At 48.6% G+C, this 22,009-nt stretch overlaps 1 protein-coding gene across 2 annotated transcripts in view; it reads left to right on the top strand.

Moving 5' to 3' along the window:
* Positions 1–21,249, top strand: part of ZNF148 (zinc finger protein 148) — a 32,082-nt gene extending 10,833 nt beyond the window's left edge. The window contains exons 2-8 of one of the 2 annotated variants that reach the window (XR_013217886.1): positions 14,218–14,520; positions 15,806–15,931; positions 16,016–16,139; positions 17,912–17,995; positions 18,107–18,225; positions 18,882–21,017; positions 21,088–21,249. Coding sequence is in view for 1 of the 2 variants with exons in the window: in XM_077273350.1 (XP_077129465.1) it covers positions 14,233–14,520; positions 15,806–15,931; positions 16,016–16,139; positions 17,912–17,995; positions 18,107–18,225; positions 18,882–20,495 (2,355 nt within the window). In the remaining variant the exon portion in view is untranslated. Of the gene's footprint in view, positions 1–14,217; positions 14,521–15,805; positions 15,932–16,015; positions 16,140–17,911; positions 17,996–18,106; positions 18,226–18,881 lie in introns of both variants that reach the window. The other variant, XM_077273350.1, reaches the window with a different exon arrangement.
* Positions 21,250–22,009: the final 760 nt, after the last annotated feature.

Here is a 22,009-nt window from a genome sequence, read left to right as displayed (position 1 = left end):
AAATTTTGTGTGAAAAAAAGTTAAATGTTCATTTTTATTTAAACATTCCAAAAATTCCTGTGAAACACCTGAAGGGTTAATAAACTTCTTGAATGTGGTTTTGAGCACCTTGAGGGGTTCAGTTTTTAGAATGGTGTCACACTTGGGTATTTTCTATCATATAGACCCCTCAAAGTGACTTCAAATGAGATGTGGTCCCTAAAAAAAAATGGTGGTGTAAAAATGAGAAATTGCTGGTCAACTTTTAACCCTTATAACTCCCTAACAAAAATAATTTTGGTTCCAAAATTGTGCTGATGTAAAGTAAACATGTGGGAAATGTTACTTAAGTATTTTGCGTGACATATCTCTGTGATTTAATTGCATAAAAATTCAAAGTTGGAAAATTGCGAAATTTTCGCCAAATTTCCATTTTTTTCACAAATAAAGGCAAGTTATATCGAAGAAATGTTACCACTATCATGAAGTACAATATATCACGAGAAAACAGTGTCAGAATCACCGGGATCCGTTGAAGCGTTCCAGAGTTATAACCTCATAAAGGGACAGTGGTCAGAATTGTAAAAATTGGCCCGGTCATTAACGTGCAAACCACCCTTGGGGGTAAAGGGGTTAAATCTCCTAAAATGCTAACAAAATAAAAGAACGTTTTACAAATGGTGCTGATGTAAAGCTGACATGTGGGAAATGTTATTTATTAATGCTTTGTTGTGTTATGACTATCTGGATTAAAGGGATAATCATTCAAATTGCTATTTTTTTTTTAACATTTTTTTTCTCAAATTTCTGATCTTTTTTATAAATAAACACAAAACATATCGACCTAAATTTACCATTATCATAAAGTATAATGTGTCATGAAAAAAACAATCTCAAAATCACTGGGATTTGTTGAAGCATTTCTAAGTTATTACTACATAAATTGACACCGGTCAGATTTCAAAAATTTGGCTCCGTCACTAAGGGGCTAAAACAGACAATCACACTCCCATGTGGCTTAGATCATTCCAGGTAACCATGCTGTTATGTAAAGCAGGATATATTCCACTAAAATCAATGTATTATTAGCATTGGATAGAAAACTTTTACTTTCCTATTAAAATGAAAAGACAATGTGAAAAACTCAAACTGCCTAAGTGAGGGAAAACTCATACAATGGACTAACAAGACACGAAAGGAAATATTCAAAGAAAAGCTGATTACTGCAGGGTCCTACAATCAGAGCCGAATAGCACATGTGCTGTATATCCTGTTGTGAATTCTGCTCTTGGGTTCCCTCCGGTGGTTGTTGGTGGTAATACAGTTGTCCCTGGGTTGCAATCCTGAGCAGGTGTCCCTGCTGATTGCAGCTCTCTGGGTATTTAGGTTTGCAGGATCCATTAGCCCTTGCCAGTTGTCCATTGTTCTTGGAGGTCTTACATCTCTATCTGGTTCCTCCTGCCCTGCTGCCAAATCAGCCAAGATAAGTGTCTGGGATTTGTTTCTGCAGCACACATGCTGTGTGCTTTACAATTCAGTTCTATTCATTGTTTTTTCTTGTCCAGCTTAGACTGTTTGGATTTTTTCAGTCATGTTGGATTCTCAGGAGATGCAGATATACATTCCATGTCTTTAGTTAGATGTGGAATTTTTGTATTATCTGCTGTGGATATTTTTAGGGTTTTAATACTGACCGCTTAGTATTCTATCCTATCCTTTTCTATTTAGCTAGAGTGGCCTCTTTTGCTAAATCCTGTTTTCTGCCTGTGTGTGTCTTTCCTCTAATACTCACAGTCAATATTTGTGGGGGGCTACCTATCCTTTGGGGTTCTGCTCTGAGGCAAGATAGAATTCCCATTTCCATCTATAGGGGTATTTAGTTCTCCGGCTGTGTCGAGGTGTCTAGGACGTGTTAGGTACATCCCACGGCTACTTCTAGTTTCGGTGCGAAACGCGCGTCGGGTGTGGTGGGTCCCCAGGAACGCTCCTACTGGTAAATATTAATACTCATGCCACTGTCTGCTCTTATGTAGTATATCTATATGTTATTTTTTGCACACTGTCACTTTACTGGCCTACTTTGCCTTAGTAGTAATAATGGTTATACTGCTATGTACTTTTATGACGTGTGTCATATATGAGTAACTGCACATTTGCACTTTTTTACTTATTTTATTGAGTTACTTATGGAGCTGTATTTTGGGTTACCCACCTTTTGTCCTGTGTTCTGTGTACCCTACCCGCCAATATTTTATTGCAACATGTGTTGTGTATTTCAATAAAGATTATATTAATTTTTTATGGTGTTGCCTTCATGTGAAGAATTTTTTCTTTTTGGTGTTTTTTAGTTGCGGTGTTAGTTTAGGGTTTGCGGTCAGTACAGGTTCCACCTACTCCAGAGAAAGTCTCATGCGGCTCCAAGGTCACCGGATCACAACAGTACAACTGGCCAATAATGAGTTAAATGCATCTCAGAAGAAGGGAAGAAAGAGCCATTTTTTTTCTGTAGCCTGCTTTGTCTTTTCTTCCCTCTTTTTCTCTGGGTGGCTGAGGAGAATTGTGCTAGCATGGATGTTCAGGGATTAGCTTCTCGTGTAGACCAGCTTGCTGCTAGGGTACAGGGTATTTCTGATTATATTGTTCAGACTCCAGTTTTAGAGCCTAAGATTCCTACTCCTGATTTGTTTTTTGGGGACAGGTCCAAATTTTTGAGTTTTAAAAACAACTGTAAACTGTTTTTTTTCTCTGAAAGCTCGATCCTCTGGTGATTCCATTCAGCAGGTTAAAATTGTCATCTCCCTGCTGCGTGGCGATCCACAGGATTGGGCATTTTCCCTGGAATCTGGGAATCCGGCCTTGCTTAATGTAGACGCCTTTTTTCAGGCTTTAGGATTATTATATGATGAACCAAATTCTGTGGATCAAGCGGAGAAGACCTTGTTGGCCCTGTCTCAGGGTCAAGAAGCGGCAGAATTGTATTGTCAGAAATTTAGAAAATGGTCTGTGTTGACTAAATGGAATGATGATGCTTTGGCGGCAATTTTCAGAAAGGGTCTTTCTGAATCTGTTAAAGATGTTATGGTGGGGTTTCCCACGCCTGTTGGTCTGAGTGATTCTATGTCTCTGGCCATTCAGATTGATCGGCGCTTGCGGGAGCGCAGAACTGTGCGCGCTGTGGTGTTGTCCTCAGAGCAGATGCCTGAGCCAATGCAGTGTGATATGATTCTGTCTAGAACGGAACAACAAGGATTCAGACGTCAGAATAGGTTGTGTTTTTATTGTGGCGATGCTTCTCATGTCATTTCAGTCTGCCCTAAGCGTACAAAGAGGATCGCTAGTTCAGTTACCATCGGAACTGTACAACCTAAATTTCTGTTATCTGTGACCTTGATCTGCTCATTGCCATCGTTTTCTGTCATGGCGTTTGTGGATTCAGGCGCTGCCCTGAACTTAATGGACTTGGAGTTTGCCAGGCGTTGTGGTTTCCCCTTGCAGTCTTTGCAGAACCCTATTCCTTTAAGGGGCATTGATGCTACACCTTTGGCTAAAAATAAGCCCCAGTTTTGGACACAGGTGACCATGTGCATGGCGCCAGCCCATCAGGAAGATTGTTGTTTTCTGGTGTTAGCATCATGCAAATTATGCATCGTGCTGGGTTTTCCGTGGTTGCAGGTACATAATCCTGTGTTGGATTGGAAGTCTATGTCTGTGACTAGCTGGGGTTGTCAGGGGGTTCATAATGACGTTCCTTTGATGTCAATCTCCTCTTCTTCCTCTTCTGAAGTTCCAGAGTTTTTGTCTGATTTTTAGGATGTATTCGATGAGCCCAAATCCAGTTCCCTTCCTCCCCATAGGGACTGTGATTGTGCGATTGACTTGATTCCAGGCTGTAAGTTTCCTAAGGGCCGACTTTTCAACCTGTCTGTCCCTGAACATACCGCCATGCGGAATTATGTTAAGGAGTCTTTGGAGAAAGGGCATATTCGGCCATCTTCCTCACCGTTGGGAGCGGGATTTTTTTTGTTGCTAAGAAGGATGGCTCCTTGAGACCCTGTATTGATTATCGCCTCTTGAATAAGATCACGGTCAAGTTTCAATACCCTTTACCTCTGCTTTCCGATTTGTTTGCCAGGATTAAGGGGGCTAGTTGGTTTACGAAGATTGACCTTCGGGGGGCATAAAATCTTGTTCGTATTAAGCAGGGTGATAAATGGAAAACGGCGTTCAATACGCCCGAAGGCCATTTTGAATACCTTGTGATGCCATTCGGGCTCTCTAATGCTCCATCTGTTTTTCAGTCCTTCATGCACGATATCTTCCGGAATTATCTTGATAAATTCATGATTGTATATTTGGATGACATCTTAATTTTTTCCGATGATTGGGAGTCTCATGTGAAACAGGTCAGGATGGTATTTCAGGTCCTTCGTGACAATGCTTTGTTTGTGAAGGGGTCTAAGTGTCTCTTTGGAGTGCAGAAGGTTTCTTTTTTGGGCTTCATTTTTTCTCCCTCATCTATGAAGATGGATCCGGTTAAGGTTCAGGCCATTCATGATTGGATTCAACCCACATCCGTGAAGAGCCTTCAGAAATTTTTGGGCTTTGCTAATTTTTATCGCCGTTTCATTGCTAACTTCTCCAGTGTGGTTAAACCCTTGACCGATTTGATGAAGAAAGGCGCTGATGTGACGAATTGGTCCTCTGCGGCTGTCTCTGCCTTTCAGGAGCTTAAAAGCCGATTTACTTCTGCCCCGGTGTTGCGTCAACCGGATGTTTCTCTTCCGTTTCAGGTTGAGGTTGACGCTTCTGAGATTGGGGCAGGGGCCGTTTTGTCTCAGAGGGATCCTGTTGGTTCCTCGATGAAACCGTGTGCCTTCTTTTCCCGTAAGTTTTCGCCTGCTGAACGCAATTATGATGTCGGCAATCGGGAGTTGTTGGCTATGAAGTGGGCGTTTGAGGAGTGGCGACATTGGCTTGAGGGAGCTAAGCACCGTAATGTGGTCTTGACCGATCATAAGAATCTGATTTACCTCGAGTCTGCCAAACGGCTGAATCCTAGACAGGCTCGATGGTCCTTGTTTTTTTCCTGTTTTGATTTCGTGGTCTCGTATCTTCCGGGTTCTAAGAATATTAAGGCTGATGCCCTCTCTAGGAGTTTTTTGCCTGATTTCTCCTGAGGTCCTTGAACCGGTCGGCATTCTGAAAGAAGGGGTGGTCCTTTCTGCCATTTCCCCTGATTTACGACGGGTTCTTCAGAAATTTCAGGCTGACAAACCTGACCGCTGTCCAGTGGGGAAACTGTTTGTTCCTCATAGATGGACTAGTAGAGTGATTTCTGAGGTTCATTGTTCTGTGTTGGCTGGCCATCCTGGTATTTTTGGTACCAGAGATTTGGTTGGTAGGTCCTTTTGGTGGCCTTCTTTGTCACGTGATGTGCGTTCTTTTGTGCAGTCCTGTGGGACTTGCGCGCGGGCCAAGCCCTGTTGTTCCCGTGCTAGTGGGTTGCTTTTGCCTTTGCCGGTCCCTGAGAGGCCCTGGACGCATATTTCTATGGATTTTATTTCTGAACTTCCGGTTTCCCAGAGGATGTCGGTTATCTGGGTTGTTTGTGACCGGTTCTCTAAGATGGTTCATTTGGTGCCTTTGCCTAAATTGCCTTCCTCTTCTGATTTGGTTCCGTTGTTTTTTAAGCATGTGGTTCGTTTGCATGGTATTCCGGAGAATATTGTGTCCGACAGAGGTTCCCAGTTTGTTTCCAGGTTTTGGCGGGCCTTTTGTGCTAGGCTGGGCATTGATTTGTCTTTTTCTTCCGCATTTCATCCTCAGACAAATGGCCAAACCGAGCGAACTAACCAGACTTTGGAAACTTATTTGAGATGCTTTGTGTCTGCCGATCAGGATGATTGGGTGGCTTTCTTGCCATTGGCCGAGTTTGCCCTTAATAATCGGGCTAGTTCTGCTACCTTGGTTTCACCTTTTTTTTTTGTAATTCTGGGTTTCATCCTCGTTTTTCTTCGGGGCAGGTTGAGCCTTCTGACTGTCCTGGTGTGGATTCTGTGGTTGACAGGTTGCAGCAGATTTGGGCTCATGTGGTGGACAATTTGGTGTTGTCTCAGGAGGAGGCTCAACGTTTTGCTAACCGTCGTCGGTGTGTTGGTTCCCGGCTTCGGGTTGGGGATCTGGTCTGGTTGTCTTCCCGTCATGTTCCTATGAAGGTTTCTTCCCCTAAGTTTAAGCCTCGGTTTATTGGTCCTTACAGGATTTCTGAGATTATTAATCCGGTGTCTTTTCGATTGGCCCTTCCGGCTTCTTTTGCTATCCATAATGTCTTCCATAGATCTTTATTGCGGAAATATGTGGTGCCCGTGGTTCCTTCTGTTGATCCTCCGGCCCCTGTGTTGGTTGATGGGGAGTTGGAGTATGTAGTTGAGAAGATTTTGGATTCTCGCTTTTCTAGGCGGAAGCTTCAGTACCTTGTCAAATGGAAGGGTTATGGCCAGGAGGATAATTCTTGGGTTTTTGCCTCTGATGTCCATGCTGCTGATCTGGTCCGTGCCTTTCATCTGGCTCGGCCTGGGGGCTCTGGTGAGGGTTCGGTGACCCCTCCTCAAGGGGGGGGGGGTACTGTTGTGAATTCTGCTCTTGGGTTCCCTCCGGTGGTTGTTGGCGGTATTACAGTTGTCCCTGGGTTGCAATCCTGAGCAGGTGTCCCTGCTGATTGCAGCTCTCTCTGGGTATTTAGGTTTGCAGGATCCATTAGCCCTTGCCAGTTGTCCATTGTTCTTGGAGGTCTTACATCTCTGTCTGGTTCCTCCTGCCCTGCTGCCAAATCAGCCAAGATAAGTGTCTGGGTTTTGTTTCTGCAGCACACATGCTGTGTGCTTTACTATTCAGTAATATTCATTGTTTATTCTTGTCCAGCTTAGACTGTGTTTGGATTTTTTCAGTCATGTTGGATTCTCAGGAGATGCAGATATACATTCCATGTCTTTAGTTAGATGTGGAATTTTTGTATTATCTGCTGTGGATATTTTTAGGGTTTTAATACTGACCGCTTAGTATTCTATCCTATCCTTTTCTATTTAGCTAGAGTGGCCTCTTTTGCTAAATCCTGTTTTCTGCCTGCGTGTGTCTTTCCTCTAATACTCACAGTCAATATTTGTGGGGGGCTACCTATCCTTTGGGGTTCTGCTCTGAGGCAAGATAGAATTCCCATTTCCATCTATAGGGGTATTTAGTTCTCCGGCTGTGTCGAGGTGTCTAGGATGTGTTAGGTACACCCCATGGCTACTTCTAGTTGCGGTGTCAGTTTAGGGTTTGCGGTCAGTACAGGTTCCACCTACTCCAGAGAAAGTCTCATGCGGCTCCAAGGTCACCGGATCACAACAATATCCCTCGTCTTGTAGATTTGTGGCAGTATGTGTTTCTAATACCAGCCTCAATCTCCAAAGAGGCTGTATAATAAATAGGGACACTAAGGCTAGTTTCACCCTAGCGTTTACCTGATCTGCGGCAGGCTCTGGACTTCCTCCGTGAAGCCCCGCCCTCGGCCGCACCTCCGCCCTAGCTCCGCCTACTTCTGCATGCGGCCCGCATGCGACCTCCGTACCTATCTTTAACATTAGGTACGCAGGTCGTGCCGCTGTATGCCGACGCTGCTGCATGCGTCGTTTTGACGATGCGACGACCAGCGTAGGACGCAGCCTGTAGCATTTTTTTTTCCGCTTCGTCAAAACGACGCCTACGGCAGCATCCGCATATAGCCGCACGACCTGCGTACCTAATGAAAAGATAGGTACGGAGGTCGCATGCGGGCCGCATGCAGAAGTAGGCGGAGCTAGCGGCAGAGGTGTGGCCGAGGGCGGGGCTTCACGGAGGAAGTCCGCAGCCTGCCGCAGATCAGGTAAACGCTAGTGTGAAACTAGCCTAAGAACCACTAAAAATGCTCGGCCCATTGTAGCCACAAGCGACCACAGAAAGAGCCGGGGACACTTGTTACTGTGTCAGCCACCGTGTAATCAATAGCGTTTAACAGACTCGATTGATAAGTGCCGTTTTGTTCATGTTGCCGTCATCATAAGTTGGGCTATGGCCATGCACATTCCGCCCAAATAGGTCCTGCGCCCTTATGGCTGCCAAGACGAGTTCATTTGTTATTGTATATCAGCATAAACTGCAGCAAATTACAAGAGGCCCAGAAAAAAATATATTCAACCAAAACATTATTTAGCCAGGAATCCTATATGTATGTCAGGTTTCTGATTCTTCACTTGTAAACGACCCGTAGAGATTTCTGGCACATTAATATAAGCAGGTCATTATATTGCATTTTATACCAGTTGTTTGCAGTGCGGTTAATTTAACCCAAAAATATGTTTAGGCAACAACGATATGGTTAGATCTCACCCCTTTCCTACGACGAGTATGTCACGTTACTCTGATGGAAGGGAAACCGGGTGAGGGGCCTCTGCTGTAAATGGCGTCATCAGGGGAGTATAATACCTGGACTGGCTGCGTTACATACAGTTATATGAAAAAGTTATGGCACCCCTATTAATATTAAGCTTAATGTTTTATAAATTGTTTTTTTTGCAACAGCTATTTCAGTTTCATATATCTAATAACTGTTGGACACAGTAATGTTTCTGCCTTGAAATGAGGTTTATTGTACAGAAAATGTGCAATCTGCATTCAAACAAAATTTGACAGGTGCATAAGTATGGGCACCCTTATCATTTTCTTGTTTTAAATACTCCTACCTACTTTTTACTGACTTACTAAAGCACTTTTTTGGTTTTGTAACCTCATTGAGCTTTGAACTTCCTAGCCAGGTGTATGCAATCATGAGAAAAGCTACTTAAAGTGGCCACTTGCAAGTTGTTCTCCTGTTTGAATCTCCTCTGAAGAGTGGCATCATGGGCTCCTCAAAACAACTGTCAAATGATCTGAAAACAAAGATTATTCAACATAGTTGTTCAGGGGAAGGATACAAAAAGCTGTCTAAGAGATTTAACCTGTCAATTTCCACTGTGAGGAACATAGTAAGTAAATGGAAGAACACAGGTACAGTTCTTGTTAAGGCCAGAAGTGGCAGGCCAAGAAAAACATCAGAAAGGCAGAGAAGAAGAATGGTGAGATCAGTCAAGGACAGTCCTCAGACCACCTCCAGAGAGCTGCAGCATCAACTTGCTGCAGATGGTGTCACTGTGCATCGGTCAACTATACAACGCACTTTGCACAAGGAGAAGCTGTATGGGAGAGTGATGCGAAAGAAGCCGTTTCTGCAAGCACGCCACAAACAGTCGGCTGAGGTATGCAAAAGCACATTTGGAGAAGCCAATTTCTTTTTGGAAGAAGGTCCTGTGGGCTGATGAAACCAAGATTGAGTTGTTTGGTCATACAAAAAGGCGTTATGCATGGCGGCAAAAAAACACAGCATTCCAAGAAAAACACTTGCTACCCAGAGTAAAATTTGGTGGAGGTTCCATCATGCTTTGGGGCTGTGTGGCCAATGCTGGCACCGGGAATCTTGTTAAAGTTGAGGGACGCATGGATTCCTCTCAGTATCAGCATATTCTTGACAATAATGTTCATGAATCAGTGACAAAGTTGAAGTTACGCAGGGGATGCATCTTTCAGCAAGACAATGATCCAAAACACTGCTCCAAATCTACTCAGGCATTCATGCAGAGGAACAATTACACTGTTCTGGAATGGCCATCCCAGTCCCCAGACCTGAATATCATTGAACATCTGTGGAATCATTTGAAGAGGGCTGTCCATGCTCGGCGACCATCAAACTTAACTGAACTGGAATTGTTTTGTAAAGAGGACTGGTCAAAAATACCTTCATCCAGGATCCAGGAACTCATTAAAAGCTACAGGAAGCGACTAGAGGCTGTTATTTCTGCAAAAGGAGGATCTACTAAATATTAATGTCACTTTTCTGGTGAGGTGCCCATACTTATGCACCTGTCCAATTTTGTTTGAATGCAGATTGCACATTTTCTGTTAGTACAATAAGCCTCATTTCAAGGCAGAAACATTACTGTGTCCAACAGTTATTAGATATATGGAACTGAAATAGCTGTTGCAAAAAAACCAATTTTTATAAAACATTAAAGGGAACCTATCACCCCGTTTTTTTCGGTATGAGATAAAAATACTGTTAAATAGGGCCTGAGCTGTGCATTACAATAGTGTAGTTTGTGGACCCCGATTCCCCACCTATGCTGCCGAAATACGTTACCAAAGTAGTCATTTTCGCCTGTCAATCAGGCTGGTCAGGTCGGATGGGCGTGGCTTCTTCCCCCAGATATTGCGTAGTTTTCCGTTGGTGGCGTAGTGGTGTGCGCATGTCCAACGTCCCCAATCCTGCACGGGGGGGTGAAAATAGCAGCGATGTCCGTTATTCCATTGGTGGTCGGTGGGCGCGGCCATCTTCCTTTGGCCGCGCGTGCGCAGAAGCGGCGCTCTGCTGGCCGCGGCTTCAGGAAAATGGCCGCCGCGATCTCCATCTGCGCACGCGCGGCATCCCGCGGCCATTTTCCTGAAGCCGCGGCCAGCAGAGCGCCGCTTCTGCGCACGCGCGGCCAAAGGAAGATGGCCGCGCCCACCGACCACCAATGGAATAACGGACATCGCTGCTATTTTCACCCCCCCGTGCAGGATTGGGGACCTTGGACATGCGCACACCACTACGCCACCAACGGAAAACTACGCAATATCTGGGGGAAGAAGCCACGCCCATCCGACCTGACCAGCCTGATTGACAGGCGAAAATGACTACTTTGGTAACGTATTTCGGCAGCATAGGTGGGGAATCGGGGTCCACAAACTACACTATTGTAATGCACAGCTCAGGCCCTATTTAACAGTATTTTTATCTCATACCGAAAAAAACGGGGTGATAGGTTCCCTTTAAGCTTAAGATTAATAGGGGTGCCCAAGCTTTTCATATAACTGTATTCCCCCGCTCTTGTCCTTTACATCGTAGAGGACCAGAAGTGGATCAGACGCCCATTGTGTATGGCGGGCGACTCCCTTCCCGTCCCTGGACCGCACTCCCGCCGTCTTGAAACGCACGCAGTGCGCCTGTGCAGTGCATGGAGGCAATAATTGTGTATTGACACGCAGACGCTTTCATAACCATATGCATGTATACCATCAAGGAGACTCCAAGAAGATCTAATTTGTCAGGATTGATATAATCATACCATCTCTAAGATGAGGAGATTGGGACAAAGTAATACTTCAGAAGGACAGCAGGTGGATTTTTTATTTAAGAACGCTACGACCTGAAGGACTGAATGAACAAATATCGTACAGTTGTTTTTTGTGATTCGGATCAACAGTCTACACTTCCCTCCCTATGTTATAGTAATCTGTATCTGCACAGTCCCTTATATACCTACACTGCCTTCCTATTTATTGTAGGGTCTTATAGGGACAGCCGCCGTTGAGTGGGGGCACCACTGGCGCAGGGTCTGTGGGGTGCCAACCTCCGCGACAGGCAGGTACTCCGGAGAGCACAGCTTACTATTAGAGAACAGTGTAGTTCTTTTCATATGGGCAGTGGTATCTCTCACAGACTTATATTTGACTCATATATACATTTTATATATGTGTCCCTTTATAAAACATCAAATTTAATCTTTTTATAACATAGCTTTGGGGATCAGAAGTTCAACAATTATACCTTCTCTGGTCCGGTACCCCATTCTAAGTTTGGTGTATATACAAAATTGGAGAAAACCTGAATCAAATCAAGTGGAAAAACAAGACAATGATGCAAATATAGAATAATAGTCGTCTTGTTTAACATGTTAGACTTCTTGCGAGAAGTCGCAATGTATTACTAGGAAGTAACGCTAGCTGCCATGAACATCGGTGATGCGGTGACGCTGCGCGGGAACGTCGGTAGGTGAGAATATTGCGATATTTTTATTTTTTTTTTAACCTGGTTTATGTTGTGTATGCGTTTTCGCAGCGGAAAACCGCTGCGAAGACGCATACACAACAGGTGCACACGTTTTCCACAATCTGCACAGGATCCGTCATTTCGACGTCTTGACGGATCCTGTGCAGATTTGGAAGACGGAAGTGTGGAAGATGCCTTAGGTGGTTTGAGTTTTTCACATTGTCTTTTCGTTTTAATAGGAAAGTAAGTTAAGTTTTATATCCAATGCTAATAATACAGCTAATAATGCTGGTAGGCGGAGCCAGATGTCCCAATTCATCAGCGGGTCTTGGTGCATTGAGGTCCCAGGCAAGAATGAAGGCCGGGCTGAGCGCATTGACTTATACTTGCAGGCTTGTGACATCACTAAAGGGGGTTGAGTTCCCATCGCCCTCCCCTTTCCTCAGAGTTACAGATTTGCCAGCCTATTATCATATCTTCCCTGGAGAACTTAGCAGAGTAACGGCACACACGTCAATCACCTTATATTAAATTTAGCTTTCTAATGAGTCTATGTTGGGCCAGCTATTCCACACGGTTCAGGAGAAATCCATTTCTCTGGTTCTCTTGGTGCAAGACTCCATTTTATACATTAACGTGACAGGGGGCACAATACTGTATAGTATATACTATGCTGTACTGTATGGGGGCGCTATACTGTATAGTATATACTATGCTGTACTGTATGGGGGCGCTATACTGTATAGTATATACTATGCTGTACTGTATGGGGGCGCTATACTGTATAGTATATACTATGCTGTACTGTATGGGGGCGCTATACTGTATAGTATATACTATGCTGTACTGTATGGGGGCGCTATACTGTATAGTATATACTATGCTGTACTGTATGGGGGCAATAAACTGGCAGATTTGCAGTTTTCCAGAAAGAATGCTTGAAGTGGCTGATACAAAGTGAGAATACCTCTGGGGCCAAAATCGTCACTGCGGCCGTAGATGGACTCACTGGGAGGTGCAGTTTCCAATATGGGGTCACTTTTGTTTGCTGTTCTTGCTCGTTCCAGACTCCGGAAATGTCACCCACGAACTCTCGTAGAAGAGTTTGTGCTCCAGAAGTTCTGCTCTCCTGCTCGGCCACACGGCAGCTCCCAGCGTGGGATCGCACCACGTATGGCAGAAATCTCATCGTTCACATTGGGCTCCTCCATTCTCTTCTATTATTCCTTGCGGAAGTGAAAGATTTGTGGCTAAATCAATATTTTAGCAGAAATAATGCAATGTTTCATTCGTCTCTGCCTTACGTCCTGTGACCCGCTTGAAGGGTTACCAAGTTTCCTGACAGCAGTTTAGAATAATTGAGGGGGGAAGTTTTTAAAGTTCTATCATTTTTGGGGGGTTTCCAATACATCGGCCCCTCGAAATCCCTTCAATACTGAATAGATCCAGAAAAAATAGGATCTGTAGAAAAAATAGTTGCTTACCGTAATTTCAGCACTTCTAACATCCTAGCAAAATAAAAGGGAAAATGCTGAGCTGAAGTGCAGCTATGGAGATGTCCTTTTATAACCCTACGTTCACATTTGCGGTCCGCGCCGCAGCGTTGGGCGCCGCATGCGTCATGCGCCCCTATATTTAACATGGGGGCGCATGGACATGCGGCGCACTTGCGTTTTGCGCCGCATGCGTCACTGCGGCGCACGCGTCCGGGCGCAGAGGACGCAGCAAGTTGCATTTTTGCTGCGTCCAAAATCAATAGAAAAAAGGACGCATGCGGCGCAAAACGCAGCGTTGTGCATGCGTTTTGCCGCGTTTTTGTTTGCGTTGTGCGTTGCGGCGCCGACGCTGCGGCGCACAACGCAAATGTGAACGTAGCCTTAAGTGGTTTGTGAGGGCTCACTATACGGCTTAAGGATATCAATTGCAATTTTTTTCTAAAGTTTCATCAAATATCAGATATTTTAATTAAAAAAAATAACGCAAAAACATATTGCGCTAAATCTCCCGGTAACATAGAGCACAATATATCCTATGAGCCGGGCTCGGGGCACGTGCACACGTTACGTCGTTACTGTAGATACTTCTGCACCAAATGTGTGCTAGCAGGAAGAATGCTGCGTAAAATGTGCACCGTTTGTTACGGTTTTTGATGCATTATTTTCCCATTCATTAGAAGGTGTGACTAACGCTGGGAGCCCCTCTTCGTGGATATTGGGGTCCCCACAGATACAGGTCTATGAATTGCGGGCTTTGTTTCTTACCTGTCCTGGTTTCTCTTCACAGGATCTTACCATTCATTTTCTCTGTATTTTCCTCAGGTCTCTGTGTGAATTATGAACACTGAAAGCAGCAGCGGCATCGATGGTTTTCTAAAATGTGGGGACATAAGCGTCCTGCAGCGTCCTCCCAGGGCTCTGCCAGGATTAGGGGGCACTGAGCAGCTCTCCTCCTCTGCGCTGTCACGGATAGACCCCGTCCTCGGCTTGGAGGGTCCTACTTTATCCGTGCGTGAGGAGATGATGTCACAAGATGAGTTGATGGTACAAGAGGAAACTGTGAAAAATGATGAGGAAGATGTGGACCCCCACGAGAGGCTGCTGCCCCCAGGATTCCAGTACATGGTCAGTAGTGTCCCTCTGCGCATCCTCTACACTCCTGGCCTTTTTCGCTGTACAACTGTAATTTTAGGTTTTATAACATAGCCAGGAATAGTGTTGTGTGTATGATGAGGTTTTTCAGCAGCTGAGGTGTATATGATGAGGCTGTGCAGTGGTTGAGGTGTGTATAATGAGGTTATGCAGTAGCTGAGGTGTGTATGATGAGGCTGTGCAGTGGTTGAGGTGTGTATGATGAGGTTATGCAGTAGCTGAGGTGTGTATGATGAGGCTGTGCAGTGGTTGAGGTGTGTATAATGAGGTTATGCAGTAGCTGAGGTGTGTATGATGAGGTTATGCAGTGGCTGAGGTGTGTATGATGAGGTTATGCAGTAGCTGAGGTGTGTATGATGAGGTTATGCAGTGGCTGAGGTGTGTATGATGAGGTTATGCAGTGGCTGAGGTGTGTATGATGAGGTTATGCAGTGGCTAAGGTGTGTATAATGAGACTGTTCAGTGCTTGAGGTGTGTATGATGACTGTTCAGTGCTTGAGGTGTTTATGATGAGGCTGTGCAGTGGTTAAGGTATGATGAGGCTGTGCAGCAGCTGAGGTGTGTATGATGGGGCTGTGCAGTGGTTGAGGTGTGTATGATGAGGCTGTGCAGTAGCTGAGGTGTGTATGATGAGGCTGTGCAGCAGCTGAGGTGTGTATGATGAGGCTGTGCAGAAGCTGAGGTGTGTATGATGAGGCTGTGCAGTGGTTGAGGTGTGTATGATGAGGCTGTGCAGTGGTTGAGGTGTGTATGATGAGGCTGTGCAGTGGTTGAGGTGTGTATGATGAGGTTATGCAGCGGCTGAGGTGTGAATGATGAGGTTATGCAGCGGCTGAGGTGTGAATGATGAGGTTATGCAGCGGCTGAGGTGTGAATGATGATGTTATGCAGCGGCTGAGGTGTGAATGATGATGTTATGCAGCGGCTGAGGTGTGTATGATGAGGCTGTGCAGTGGTTGAGGTGTGTATGATGAGGCTGTGCAGTGGTTGAGGTGTGTATGATGAGGATATGCAGCGGCTGAGGTGTGAATGATGATGTTATGCAGCGGCTGAGGTGTGTATGATGAGGCTGTGCAGTAGCTGATGCATTTCTGATGAGGCTCTACAGTAGTTGAGGTGTATGATGAGGTTATGCAGTGGCTGAGGTGTGTATGATGAGGTTCTGCAGCAGCTGAGGTGTTTAGTGTATGTACTACACCCTCATCATTGGGGTTTAGAGCACAGGGCACCTCAAGGGTTTTCCTCTTCCTAACATCAGGTCCATGTGAAGCAGGAGATGAAATTCACGGAGGAGATGGAGGCTCAGATGATGGATAACCAGCAGCTGCCGGAGCCGGTCGATCTGCAGAAAAAGAAGAAAAGGAAGCAGCGATCCCCAGCCAAGGTAAAGCAGAGCCAGTGGTGCGCAAGAACAGTGCAGAACAGGCGGTCGCCGTATGTCACCACCCCACTGCTGCTTGTCTTTCAGATCCTCACTATTAATGAGGACGGCTCGCTGGGGTTGAAGATCCCCAAATGTCACGTGTGTGAGCATTGCAACGCCGCCTTCAGAACCAACTATCACCTGCAGAGACACGTCTTCATCCACACAGGTAATGGCACAGGAGACGCGTGTGGTAGGGGCACAGGAGACGCGGGCTGTGGGGCACAGGGGACGCGGGCTGTGGGGCACAGGGGACGCGAGCTGTGGAGCGCACAGGGGACGCGGGCTGTGGCGCACAGGAGACGCGGGCTGTGGCGCGCACGGGACGTGGGCTGTGGGGCACAGGAGACGCGGGCTGTGGGGCACAGGAGACGCGGGCTGCGGAGCACACAGGGCGTGGGCTGTGGGGCACAGAGGACGCGGGCTGTGGGGCGCACGGGACGCGGGCTGTGGGGCACGGGACGCGTGTGGTAGGGGCACAGGAGACGCGGGCTGTGGGGCACAGGGGACGCGGGCTGTGGGGCACGCGGGCTGTGGGGCGCACGGGACGCGTGTGGTAGGGGCACAGGGGACGCGGGCTGTGGGGCACAGGAGACGCGGGCTGTGGGGCACAGGGGACGCGGGCTGTGGGGCACAGGGGGGGACGTGGGCTGTGGGGCACAGGGGACGCGGGCTGTGGGGCACAGGAGACGTGGGCTGTGGGGCACGGGACGCGGGCTGTGGAGCGCACAGGGGACGTGGGCTGTGGGGCACAGGACGCGGGCTGTGGGGCGCACAGGGGACGCGGGCTGTGGGGCACAGGGGACGCGTGTGGTAGGGGCACAGGGGACGCGGGCTGTGGGGCGCACAGGGGACGCGGGCTGTGGGGCGCACAGGGGACGCGGGCTGTGGGGCGCACAGGGGACGCGGGCTGTGGGGCGCACAGGGGACGCGGGCTGTGGGGCGCACAGGGGACGCGTGTGGTAGGGGCACAGGAGACGTGGGCTGTGGGGCACAGGGGACGTGGGCTGTGGGGCACAGGGGACGCGGGCTGTGGGGCACAGGGGACGCGGGCTGTGGGGCACAGGGGACGCGGGCTGTGGGGCACAGGGGACGCGGGCTGTGGCGCACAGGGGACGCGGGCTGTGGCGCACAGGGGACGCGGGCTGTGGCGCACAGGGGACGCGGGCTGTGGAGCGCACAGGGGATGCGGGCTGTGGGGCGCTGTGAGATTCGGCACTGCATTAACATTACTGTTATTGTGAACAGTGAAGCAAGTTGAAGATGAAATTCTCTCTAAAAGGACTAAAGTTACAGATGACACGTTTCCTTTATTTTAGGTAAAAATGTATACCTTATTTTTCGGACTATAAAACACACCTAGCTTTTAGAGGTGGTAATTAGAAAAAGAAATTGAAGCAAAAAATGTGGTAATGATGCACTGTTATACTGCTGCTGACACTGTTATAGGGGTAATGTCCCCCAGTTCTGTACTGATATCCCCCATCCTGGTATACATGGCTTATTAAGGTCTGGAACCTTGGTCAAACTTATCTAAGCACACACATCTCAAAGGGTGCCAAAACTTTTGCATTGGCTTATTTTCGTTGTTGTAATTTTTAAAATGTAAAAGATGACTTTTTTTTGCCTAAAATACAAAGGAAATGTGTCATCTGTAACTTTATCACTTTTGGATCATTTCATCATCAACTTGCTTCACTGTTCACAATAACAGTAATTTTGACCAGGGGTGCACAAACTTTTACATGCTACTGTAATGCCTGTGTTCTCAGATGTTTTGCAGAGCGGACCCAATGTTCTGTCGCACTGCTCGCACCCCCGGATGTCAGTAAATGATGCCACTGGGTGTAATGCAGACGTGTGACCCATCAGTCGCCGCAGTGATGGCAGATTACAGACCAGGTTGGCGTCTACCTGATGGGCTGCGTTGTGTCGTTGCAGGGGAGAAGCCGTTCCAGTGCAGTCAGTGTGATATGCGCTTCATTCAGAAGTACCTGCTGCAGAGACACGAGAAGATCCACACAGGTGAGCGGCCATCATGTGCTCCTCGCACGCTGCACCTGCAGACACCAGGGCGCGGGGGTTGTGTCCTGCCACTATGTACACTCCACTAACAGAAAGTGTCTCCTATCACAGGAGAGAAACCTTTCCACTGTGATGAATGTGGGATGCGCTTTATTCAGAAATACCACATGGAAAGACACAAGAGGACGCACAGCGGAGAGAAACCGTACCAGTGTGAATACTGCCTACAGGTTTGTACTGACGCCCGAGCGCCACCTGCGTACTGAGGCCCTAATGCCACCCGCACCCGAGTACTGACGCCCGAGTACTGACGCCCTAATGCCCGCACCCGAGTACTGACGCCCGAGCGCCACCCGAGTACTGAGGCCCTAATGCCGTCCGCACCCGAGTACTGACGCCCTAATGCCCGCACCCAAGTACTGACGCCCGCCCGCACCCGAGTACTGACGCCCGCCCGCACCCGAGTACTGACGCCCGAGCGCCACCCGAGTACTGACGCCCTAATGCCGCCCGCACCCGAGTACTGATGCCTGCCCGCACCCGAGTACTGAGGCCCGAGTGCCGCCCACGTACTGACGCCCGCGTGCTAAAGCCCGAGCGCTGCCAGCATACTGACGCCCGCCTGCACTCGCGTACTGATGACGTAACGCCGCCCGCGGGTGAGCGTCCCTGCTAGCTGTGTAATGTAGCAGCAACATTGCGGATGAAGTTTTGTTGAACCTCATTCACACAGTGGAGAATTTCTGCGATGTAGTTTGACCAAATGTTCAGTGAATCAGTTTTTGTTACTGATTTTCCACTGTGGGAACGTGAGTCTTTTGAGGATTTGTGCAGATAAATTTCTGTGTTTTCGGCATCTGTTCTGACCGAACCTTTGTTCTTACAGTACTTCTCCAGGACCGACCGTGTACTGAAACACAAGCGCATGTGCCATGAAAACCGCGAGAGGAAACTGGGCAAAAGCTCCAGCAAATCTTCCCTCCTACCCTCTGACGGCGACATCTGCTTCTCTCCCACGTGTCAGGATGGGGCATTACCCAAGAAGAAGCAGAGGGCCGATAAGATGAAGCTCTTGGGCCTGAGCGCTAAGGAAAACCCTCTAGAGAAAGCAGAGCAAAAGAAGGAGAAGAACGACTTTCTCCCCCTTTTCCCGGACAACACCAAAGTGAAGGATGAATTCATGGTGGCCGAGTACGCGGTGGAGATGCCGCACGCTTCGGGCGGTGACTTGCACTTGCAGGAGGCGGTGGTGGGAGATATCAGTCCTACAAAGCTGCTGATTAAGAAAGTGAACTGCAAGAAGAGCATGAAGCTGGCAGCCCTGGAGCAGAGCCCGGCCATGACAGGACTCGCTGCCTTTGATGATGCCAAAGTGGCTAAGTACACCTTTGAACTTGTAGATAAGCAGGCACTGCTGGACTCGGGAAGCAATTCAGACATGGATCACAATGATCCGCTCCAAGAAGGAAGCGCCAAACCAGCCAACAGCAGCGTCAGCTACGATGAGGCCATGCAGTTCTCCAAGAAAAAGCGCTATCTGCTGGCCGCCAGCACCAACAGCCGGGAGTACGCTCTGAACGTGGGCACCATGGCGTCTCAGCCGTCTGCCACCCAGGCAGCAGTGGCTAGTGTCATAGATGAGAGCAGCACTGCTGCCCTTATAGATGCCCAGGCACTGAGTGTGGACATTAAGACAAACCATGACAAGAATGTGATTCCAGATGAGGTGTTACAGACGCTCCTGGACCATTACACGCACAAAGCCAACGGGCAGCACGAGATGGCTTTCAGTGTAGGAGACGCTGAAGTCACCTCCAGTATTTCTATAAACTCTACAGAGGTGGGAGAATCCAGCCAGCCAGAGACTTTAGGGTCCTCCACTCAGGTCCCCCAATCTGACAAGGCCAGCATGCTGCAGGAGTACAGTAAGTTTTTGCAGCAGGCGTTGGAGCGGACAAGCCAGAATGACGTCTATCTGAACAACACAAGCCTTAACTTTGTCACTGATGCCCAGAGCCTCTCCAGCACAACTACCTTCCCACCGCTGGACAAACAAGTCTATGCCACACTACCCATAAGCACCTTCCGAGCAGGACTGAGCACGCCGCTCAGAGTGTCCCACGACAAGTCTCACTTCGGCCTCATCGTGGCCGACTCCCAGAACGCCTTCAGCTTCACAGCGGACGATGGTAGCCACACATCTGCATCGTCCTCTTCCACGCAGGATTTTATAGATCAAGTGACCGGACAGAAGAAGACTGAGTCTCAGACTGTCCATCAGACCTACCAGCTTAATGCTTTTGAGCCGCCCTTTAGGGCACAGTACCATGGCAGTCGGCCTGGAATATCACCCCAGTTCAGTGCTGCCAGCGGACAGGTGAACCTGCGGCAGCCAGCCACCAGCAGTGATTTTACAGACTTTTCCCTGGTTAATGTTAATGAAAGCAGGACCCAGATGGCTTCTCCCCCTGGCCCCGCTACCAGCCAGACTTTTGGCTAATTCACTCTCTTCACCTTTTGCCGCCAGAGAGGATTGTTGCATATTGCTAAACATAACAAGCCTTTCAAGAAGTCACTGTGTCACAGCAGACACCTGCGTGTAGCGTTACAGACGTCGCTTTCTTCTGTAGGTCCGTGCTGCTGGCAGTGCTGCTGCTTCTGATCTTGTGTAATGCAGCAGGCCGGCGCTTTCTCCTGGGGGTCCGTGCTGCTGGCAGTGCTGCTGCTTCTGATTTTGTGTAATGCAGCAAGCCGGCGCTTTCTCCAGGGGGTCCGTGACGCTGGCAGTGCTGCTTCTCCTGATCTTGTGTAATGCAGCAGGCCGGCGCTTTCTCCAGGGGGTCCGTGACGCTAGCTGCTTCTGGTCTCTTGTGATGCAGCCGTCTGGCACTTTCTCCTGGGGGTCTGTGACGCTGGCAGTGCTGCTTCCCCTGGTCTTGTGTAATGCAGCAGGCCGGCGCTTTCTCCGGGAGGTCCGTGCCGCTGGCAGTGCTGCTTCTCCTGATCTTGTGTAATGCGGCAGGTTGGCGTTTCCTCCAGGGGGTCCGTGCCGCTGGCAGTGCTGCTTCTCCTGATCTTGTGTAATGCAGCAGGTTGGCGTTTCCTCCAGGGGGTCCGTGCCGCTCGCTGCTTCTGGTCTCTTGTGATGCAGCCGTCTAGCACTTTCTTCTGGGGGTCCGTGCTGCTGGCTGCTTCTCCTTGTCTTGTGTGATGCAGCCAGCTGGCACTTTCTCCTGGGGGTCCGGGCAGCTGGCTGCTTCGCTGTCTAGCACCTTCTCCTGGGGGTCTGTGCTGCTGGCTGCTTCTTCTGGTCTTGTGTGATGCAGCCGGCTGGCACTTTCTCCTGGGGGTCCGTGCTGCTGGCTGCTTCTTCTGGTCTTTTGTGATGCAGCCATCTAGCACCTTCTCCTGGGGGTCTGTGCTGCAGGCTGCTTCTCCTGGTCTTGTGTGATGCAGCCGGCTGGCACCTTTTTCTGGGGGTCCGGGCTGCTGGCTGCTTCTCCTGGTCTTGTATGATGCAGCCGTCTAGCACCTTCTCCTGGGGGTCCGTGCTGCTGGCTGCTTCTCCTGGTCTTGTGTGATGCAGCCGGCTGGCACTTTCTCCTGGGGGTCCGGGCTGCTGGCTGCTTCTCCTGGTCTTGTGTGATACCGCCGGCTGGCACTTTCTCCTGGGGGTCCGGGCTGCTGGCTGCTTCTCCTGGTCTTGTGTGATGCAGCCGGCTGGCACTTTCTCCTGGGGGTCCGGGCTGCTGGCTGCTTCTCCTGGTCTTGTGTGATACAGCCGGCTGGCACTTTCTCCTGGGGGTCCGGGCTGCTGGCTGCTTCTCCTGGTCTTGTGTGATGCAGCCGGCTGGCACTTTCTCCTGGGGGTCCGGGCTGCTGGCTGCTTCTCCTGGTCTTGTGTGATGCTTCTCCTGGTCTTGTGTGATGCAGCCGGCTGGCACTTTCTTCTGGGGTCCGGGCCGCTGGCTGCTTCTCCTGGTCTTGTGTGATGCAGCTGGCTGGCACCTTCTT

Source organism: Ranitomeya variabilis, chromosome 7 (genome assembly GCF_051348905.1).
Source record: "Ranitomeya variabilis isolate aRanVar5 chromosome 7, aRanVar5.hap1, whole genome shotgun sequence".
Classification (NCBI taxonomy): Eukaryota; Metazoa; Chordata; class Amphibia; order Anura; family Dendrobatidae; genus Ranitomeya; species Ranitomeya variabilis.
The sequence above is the reverse complement of the archived record's forward strand: the minus strand, read 5'-3'. Positions and strand labels throughout refer to the sequence as shown.